This window comes from Leptonychotes weddellii, chromosome X (genome assembly GCF_054177405.1).
Source record: "Leptonychotes weddellii isolate Sample4059 chromosome X, ASM5417740v2, whole genome shotgun sequence".
Classification (NCBI taxonomy): domain Eukaryota; kingdom Metazoa; phylum Chordata; class Mammalia; order Carnivora; family Phocidae; genus Leptonychotes; species Leptonychotes weddellii.
The window spans coordinates 92,783,098-92,791,855 of record NC_138385.1 but is presented as its reverse complement, the minus strand read 5'-3'; the positions used below and the strand labels follow the sequence as shown (position 1 = coordinate 92,791,855).

Here is an 8,758-nt window from a genome sequence, read left to right as displayed (position 1 = left end):
CTTAGGAGTCATTAAGTTGGGTGACAGCCACTGTCCATGTGGTGGACTATAAAGGCATCAAAGATATTAAAGTGTTATTGGTTTAACCTGACAAGTGAGAAGTTGGACTTTAGTTTAGTCTTGTTTTTAAGGCTAATTCTGAAAAACAGTTTTAATAAAGTAAGAAACCTCACAAGAGCTCTAACTTGTAAGTAAATAAGCAAAATACTGAATTGAGTATGGCTTGGAGAGATCATCTACGTACTACACATGTAGACGTTTCTGCCTGTGGTGATGAGGGAAGATGCCGCTGACTGATGTGAACTTGAAAATGGTTTCAAACCCCTCTTCAGCACAAGGCTACAGGCAGCCTTTACCCATCTATCAGAGCTGACACCTGAGCGAAAAACTTATCTGCCATCCCTCTTACAGATGTTTTAAACAGAAGCCCCAGGTACCCTTCTCAGTAACCATCCAAGGGGTAGAAGCAACCAACAGGTATTTCGAGTCCTTTGGAATTACACCAAATCAAAACAGGTACTTTCCTATTGATAACACACACACACTCCTTTCACGAAAAACAAACTTGAGCCCACTTTTTGCAAGGCCTGGCTCAGATGGCAGACTCAAGCCAGCCCATTTCCTCGTCAGACCTGAAAAGCTAATATTTGAAGAGCTTTCTCCCTAAATGTCACTAAAATGTTCATTGTGCAGCAAGGTTGGACTGCATCAGGCTTTGCAGGAATGCCCCACTAAAGATCCCCCATCTGCTGTCCACACTGGCATTTGGTCACAAAGACCTGGGTTTCTAGTCTTATTTCCCCATTAAGGTGCGTAGGAGAAACTCTGTGTCCAAACAAGAGATGACAGGATAGAAAAAGAACAGACTATTAGCAAGTGTGTACCTCAGACTGACACAACAGTAACACGTCACAGCTGGGGGAGGCACCATCTGAGCACAGTGGGTCGTGGGGGCCTTTCCATTTAAAGCCAATTCTGCTAGGGCTCTGGATTTTTATTTGTTTTGGAAGGACAGATCCTTCTTGTGAGGTAGCTTACAGGAGTAAATCCTTTAAATTGGCGGCAAGCACAATCACTGGATCCTTTGGTTTAGTGGATAACTTTTGGCCTCCAACTTTTAGAATAAGAACATTTTAAGGTATGGCTTCTTGAGCACAGAGGCTCAGATAGGTGAGCTGACTTTTACGAGGCTGCCAAGTGCAGAATCATCTGACCCAGGACTCAGATCCAAACCTGCCCACTTCTGAATGAGTATTCCCCACCTTCTCGGACATAAATCTGCAAAGAACACGTCCCAAGACATCCTGAGGTCAGGATATCTATCCTGTGGCTTGACTCAACACAAGAACTTAATGATCGGAGTGAACTTGTTGAGCCATTTTAACAACCTCAACAGCTGCATGGGGTTGGGGACAGGGGGAGACAAAGTCATGTTTGGAAAGGATCTTTTTTAAAACACGAAATCTCAGGGTTGAAAGAGCATAGAAACAGTGACTTAACGTCCTTATTTTCTAGGTGAGAAAACAGCTACACAGAATTATTTATCAAGGTCACACAGGGAGCTGGGGCCAGATACAGGCTCAACCCTCACCTGCTAAAACTCCACTTCTATTCTCTTTTGACCACACCTCAATGGTCCAACTTAGTGAGGTAGCAAGGAACAATAATGGATCCCAGAAGCACTTAAGCACAAAACGGATTGGCTGGGTTTCCCCATTCTCTGGGCATTACGGTCTCCTAAGGGTCTACAGCTTCCATGAAGGGAAAATTCTGGCAAGGCTCCCAGGGTTGCTGACGGCGAATGGGAATTACCATGAGGTCACGTGGATGTCCTTGAGGAGGCTAATAAACCTGTCCACCAGGGGCACACACAGCGGACCCGGGATGGTGTCCCAGTTGGGCTGCATGTACTCTGAGGCACGCCTCTGGGCGTCACTCTCGCAGCAAAAATAATCAGCACACGGTGTCACGATGTACGGGATGAAATAATAATTTCCACTAGATGCCTGGAAAACAGAAACAAAAATGTTTCACAAAGTCATTGATACAGAAGCACAGCCGTGGATTTGGGCAGGCAGAACCTAGTAGGATGGGGAAGGAGAAAGCACCTGAGAATGACTAACTGTGTGCAACAGGACAAGGGATCTCTTAGGCACAAGACCGGAAACCACTCAGTTCCACAAGCCAGAACACAAAAATGTGGTTTCAGATGCTGAACTGATCTGTATATGTCTCTGAACTTCCCTGGCAGAGCTTTTAGGGTTTTAAGTCATAGAAATGACATCATTTCACTACATGCCCCCCAAATAAGAGCTTGAACCCAGTGATAACCAAGAACTGCAATGGAAAGGCAGATTTTCTTTCTTTCAGCATAGATGGAAAAGCCCTATTGCTTGACCATTTAACCACAGGTGAACGATAGGTAGACTTTGTTGAGTAAAAATTGTCTTGCAGGGAACAGATGTCAATAAATATGACTAATCTTAGAAATGTTTTTAAAAAGGATGCTAAAGGGCGCCTGGGTGGCTCAGTCGGTTGGGCATCTGCCTTTGGCTCAGATCATGATCCGGGAGTCCTGGGATCAGGCCCTGTGTTGGGCTCCCTGCTTGGTGGGGAGCCTGTTTCTCCCTCTGCCTGCTGCTTCCCTTGCTTGTACTCTCTCTCTGTCAAATAAAATCTAAAAAAAAAGGATGCTAAAGTTTTATAAAGTCAAATACTGCTCAGGTAAAACAGTATCTTTTCTTGTAAGAAATAATTACAATTTGACTATGAATCATGATCCTTTGCAAAGCGTAAACACTAACCCTAAAAAGCACTGAATCATGCTCAATTTTTAGCACATGTGAAAGGTTAAAGTACATTCTTATAGGACATTCTTTTATCAGTCAGGCTTTTGTCTACACTGTCACAAAAAGCAACTAGCTTAAAATTCCAGTCTTTTTAACTCCCAGCTCTTCACTTAATTTTCAAGAATGTCTATATCATGCCAGAAATAATTCATCTGATTTCTCTTTAATTTTTTTAAACAGCCAATGGAATTATCTGAGTATTTTAAATTAATATAGACATAACCTTGGGAAACACATTTTCTCCAAGAACAAGAAATCAAATAAGGAATATACCTTCTTCTAAATTAGAAAGAAATGCAGTAGTTACAGAAAACAGTCAGAACGCTATCATCTCAGATCAAACAGAAGCTGGGGAAAACCCGCACCATTGGAGTGCTCATTTCAAATACCCACGTGACCTAGGTTTTTAAGTTTTCCTTGTGAACGACATTTGCTTACAGAACTGGTGGCACACTTATTTCCACCTGAACTCCAACTAACTACTTGTCCTGAAACTTGTCAGGCATCTCTAAGTCCTACTGAGACATGGTTGTTAGACCCTAAAATATTTCCTTAAGAAAAAATTACTCATGCTGCTCCATTCAAAAATATTTTAGACTGGGCCAGCAAACTTGTGCAGTAAAAAACCAGATGGGAAGGATTTTGGATTTTGAGGGCTAGCCTCTGCTGCAACCACTCAACTCTCCTATCATAGCATCAAAGCAACTGTAGGCAACACATAAACACGTGAGCAGAACTACGTTCCAATCAAAGTTCATTTATGGACACAGATCTGAATTTCATATTGTCACATGTCCTGCAATACTCTTCATCTTCTGACTTCTCCCCACCCTTTACACATGTAGTAAGCACTCAGAACTGACCGGTCACACAGAAACAGGTGGCAGGCCGACCCTTGCCTTCCATTAAGCTCCTTGATGTTCTATTATTCCTGAAAATAGGATTTTCTGAGAATACTTACCCAGAAGAGCAGCTGGACACCATCCCTGTGTGCACCAGATATTGGGGTTAAATCCCTCAAAATACAGATACCAGTGTATTATAAACAGAAGAGGCAAACATTCAGGTGTGTGGGTAGTAACTGGGGTCAGGGAGAAAACTCCAGCTACTTCCCAGCAATCACTGGGAACTGCCTGCACCAGGGGAAGAAAGATCCTTCCCTTCCTGGCAATATCTTCAAATCCTCAAAGACGGACTCATACTGTCGAGCAATGTAAGGTTTGGGTAGGTTAGAGACAAATTTCTCCCTCATCTATAACAGAAAGCCATGTTGTTGAAGTAAATTCAATGCCTTTTATGCGATCAGAAGGTTAAACTGCTTGTTCTTCCACCGACAACTGGCTGAGTTCAAGGTAAAAGACTTCCGACTGCAGACAGAGGAAGGAGAGGACTGTGTGCATCAGTGAGGTCTAGAAAGTAAAATATCCATGAGGAAGCAGAGTTTATTTTTTTCAAAACATTAGAGCTAGACCTGGGGGGTGGGATGAGAAGCTTCTCAGATTACCTGGAAAAACAGCCCTAACCAGCAAAAAAAAAAAAAGAAAGAAAAAAAAAATTAAACATTTTAAGTCTCTATGAATTGTCTGAAGAGCATACAGCAAATAGAGAAACATTTATTCAAGAAAATCAACTCCTCTTGGTAAGAATAGCCACACTCTAGCATTGGATAACCTGCTCCTCCCCTATCCTCCAGCCCAGAGTAACAGAAATGCTACCCTGGGTGGGGACAGGGAAGAAGAAGCGGCTCCCTCTTACCCCACAACCTCTAGTCTAGGATGACAGTTTCTCCTTGGCCAGGCCCACCAGCATTGTCATTTACCACGGCCTGGGCCGGAGCAGCTCTGTTCCAGGCAAGTGTGGTCAAGAGGACCAGTGGGCGCCTGGGTGGCTCAGTGGTTAAGCCGCTGACTTCGGCTCAGGTCATGATCCCGGGGTCCCGGGATCGAGTCCTGCACTGGGCTCCCTGCTCCCTGCTTCTCCCTCTGCCTGCCACTCCCCCTGCTTGTACTCTCTCTCTGTCAAAGAAATAAATAAAATCTTAAAAAAAAAAAAAAAAAAAAGAGGACCAGAGCTCCATTTCTCTACCCAGTTCCCATGTAGGCAAACTAGGCCAAAAACTGGACCCTGATCACCTTTTGTCCCAGATTACACAGAGCAAAGGTTCCAGGTCAGGAGAGGCAAGCTGAGAAGATCAGGGGCTGCCACCATTGCTCAGCACCCCCTCTAGAGCAGGGTGTCATTCGGAGAGTCAGGCTGCTGCCCCTGCCCCCAGCTCTGGAGCAGGGGTGCCGAGGCTCTGCCTGGGGCTAGAAGCATCCTGTTAAGAACAGAGCGCTCAGGGCACCTGGGGTGGCTCAGTCGCTGGGCATCTGCCTTCGGCTCAGGTCGTGATCCCAGGGCCCTGAGATCGAGCCCCGCACTGGACTCCCTGCTCCATGGGGAGCCTGCTTCTCCCTCTCCCATTCCCCCTGCTTGTGTTCCCTCTCTCGCTGTCTGTCAAATAAATAAAATCTTAAAAAAAAGAACAGAGAGCTCTACAGCTCTCCAGAAGTGGACCAGAGGACACACAGCACAGAGTAGGGAAGGCCAAGCTTATGGGTACTGTCACAAACCAGGGAGATTTCTGTGGCAGGAAATGAAGAGGAAACTGGTAGTTCCAGATAGCTAGAGGTCAAAGGCAGACCAGCTCATTTCACAAAGATCAACAGGGCAGAGAGCACAAAGAAGAGCCTTCCTGAGGTCAGACAAAACCCTGAAGACGGGCCCTGAAGACTACCCCTGCAAAGGAGCCCCACTTAAATGATCTCAGGCTGTGGAATGCTTACGTCTCAGGGCATGGTCAAAAACACAGTCATCAGCTGACAACTCGGGCCTATTATCAACACAGGAAGAACGCAACAGGGAAATCGGGTAAAGACATAGTGGCGGAGAGCCCAGGTGTAACCACCGTCACCCCCTCGTGGGGGTGGGAGGGTCAGAGCAGCCATGTACATGCCCAGCGCTGTGCCCGCCAAGGAGTGACACCAGAGGCTGCACACTGAGCAGCAAAGAGACTTCACTGAACTAGTCTAGTGAAGTCACTCAACCAACCAACCGGCAAGCAACAAAAACAAGCTCCACAGACAGGAGGGAAAGAGATCAGTATCTAGAGTTGCTATATTGCATTATCTAAAATGTCCACTTTTCAGGGCACCTGGGTGGCTCAGTCGGTTAAGCATCTGCCTCTGGCTCAGGTCATGATCCCGGGGTCCTGGGATGGAGCCCCACGTTGGGCTCCCTGCTCCGCGGGGAGCCTGCTTCTCCCTCTCCCTCTGCTGCTCCCCCTTCTCACTCTCGCTCTCTCAAATAAAATCTTTAAAAAAAATAAAATGCCCACTTTTCAACAACAAAAAAACAAAACATGCCAAGGAACAGGACAGTGTGATCCATACACAGGAAAAACAGCAGGCGACAGCAGCTGCCTTTGGAAGGCCCCAGATACTGGACTTAGGAGACAAAGACTAGACAGCAGCTATTATAAAGATGCTCCAAGAACTAAAGGACACATGAAATGCTGAAAGAATTAAAGGTATGACGATGATGTCTTATCAAATAGAAAATATCAATAAAGAGACAGAAGTCACAAAAAAGAAGCAAATGGAATTTCTGGTGTTCAAAAGTACAATAACCAAAATTTAAAATTCACTGAAGGGACCCAACAGGAAATCTGCGTGGAAGAAAGAATCAGCAAACTTGTCTATGTCAATAGTCTATGCAATCCGAGGAACAGGGAGAAGAAAGAATGAAGAAAAAGGAAAAGATCCTCAAAGAAATCTGGGACACCATCCAGGGCACCAACATAAATGTCATATTATGGGAGTCCCAGAAGGACAGGAGAGAAAGGAGCAGAAAAATATCCAAAGAAATAATTCCTGAAAACTTCTTAAATGTGATTAAATGAATCTACATAGCCAAGAAATTTAATGAACTTCCTGTTGGATAAACTGAGAGATCCATACCCAGATATACCAGAGTCAACATTTTCAAAGACAAAAAGAAAATCTTGAAAGCAGCAAGAGAAAAATGTCTTAGCGCGTACAAGGGAACTCCAATTAAATCAACATCTGACTTTCCTTTGGAATTAACGAAGCCAGAAGGCGGCAGGATGACATATTCAAAGGGATGAAAGACAAAAATAAGTCAGCCAGACTCTTCTATCTAGCAAAACTAGATTTTCAAAATGAAGGTGAAATGAAGACATTTTCAGATCAACAACCATGGAGATAATTTGTTCCTAGAAGACCCGGCTTACAAAAACTACTAAAGCGAGTTCTTCAGGCTGAAAGCGAGTGACACCAGACACTAATTCTAATTCACTTGATAAAAACAAATATGCCAGTAAAGGAACAGATAGGATTGCCAATCTCTTCTTTTGTCTCTTAACTGATTTAAAAGACAACTGCATAAAATGACGTATGTAATCCTATGTTGGGGACTGTAACATACAGAAATGGGATTTATTTGACACGAACAGTACAAAAGATGCAGGTGGAAACAAGGCGGTAGTGGCCCAAGGAAATGACACCATTTGTTACCCGGAATCCAGAGAAACCAACGAAAAGAACGGGAAGTGGTTGACGGAAACGTTCATATAACAAACTCTATCAATTTATACTTTTTTTTTCTTCTCTCGGCTTAAAAGACAGAACATTATACAGCGTTAACAATTATGACAAAAAGATTTCCCGACATTACAACTAAATAACCCTGCGTCTCCGCAACAGGCAGGTAACTGAAGGTCCAAGAATCCTACATCTTTGGATACAAGTATTACAGGTCTTAAAGTCTTAAAACTCTTTCCAAACCGAACATGTGTGCTGAAATCTTGTTGATAGTCTTTCTTCTGCAAGCCTGTTCCTTCCAAATAGCACAAAAGTCAACTCCGATCCCATCCTACTAAAGTCCTCAATAATGAGGTGTGAAAAAATACGACTTTGACAAATGTAGGCTTCGTGCACCGTTCCAGCTTAGGGCTCCAGTGGGCAGAGCGAGAGCGGCAGAGGCTCGTGCAGACCTGCCCGCAGCCAGGAGGGGACCTGATCCTTTGGGCCAACGTTCAGCCCCAGTTGGAGAAAAATGAGGAGAAAGAGAGGGAATACGTGACCTCTGCGAACAACTGAGCGAGGTGAATGAACAGGACTGAGGAGACAGCAGGAATCTGGAGCCTTGGCAAAGTAAAAATACTCCCTTTGAGAAAATCTCTCATGAAGTGTATAAAAGTTTAAGAAACTTTACAGAAAGCAATTGGGACTAATGGCTACATTTACAAAAGCAATTCATAAACTTCCAAATGAAAGCACAGGCTTTTGAGTGCACTTCTTTTGTTCTTACAAAGAAGAATAGGCCCAAACATCTTCAAATGATGGGGCACATTCAGACTTTTGTTGGTGGGGAGACCAGAAATTAAAAAGAAAAACATTGATTAGCATAACACATGTCCAATAGCAAACCAAGCTTGTATATTTGTAATTGTTACATTTATAAATGGAAACATCTCAAGAATCCAGCTTATTAAAACACATTCAACAAAAGCAGCTTAGTTTCCTACATAAAGGGGCATTAGAACCAGTACGCTAGGCCCATTAATATGTAAACCCTTATTCCAAACACTCTTCAAGTATCTCCAAAAGGAAGATTCTGATACAGTAAAGTGAGGTCAGAGAGCAGAGTAAAAGCCACTGGTCTCAAGAAGTCAAACTCTCTCTTTTCGCAGACGACATGATACTTTATGTGGAAAACCCAAAAGACTCCACCCCCAAATTACTAGAACTCATCCAGCAATTCAGTAATGCGGCAGGATACAAAATCAACGCACAGAAATCAGTTGCTTTCTTATACACTAACAACGCAGCTGTAGAAAGAGAAATTAG

General features: G+C 43.8%; 1 protein-coding gene across 1 annotated transcript in view; it reads right to left on the bottom strand.

Annotated features, from left to right (window-relative positions):
* Positions 1–8,758, bottom strand: part of MAP3K15 (mitogen-activated protein kinase kinase kinase 15) — a 119,145-nt gene that overhangs the window by 75,892 nt on the left and 34,495 nt on the right. The window contains exon 4 of the mRNA XM_081809065.1: positions 1,813–2,006. Within this exon, the coding sequence (XP_081665191.1) occupies positions 1,813–2,006 (194 nt within the window). The remainder of the gene's footprint in view (positions 1–1,812; positions 2,007–8,758) is intronic.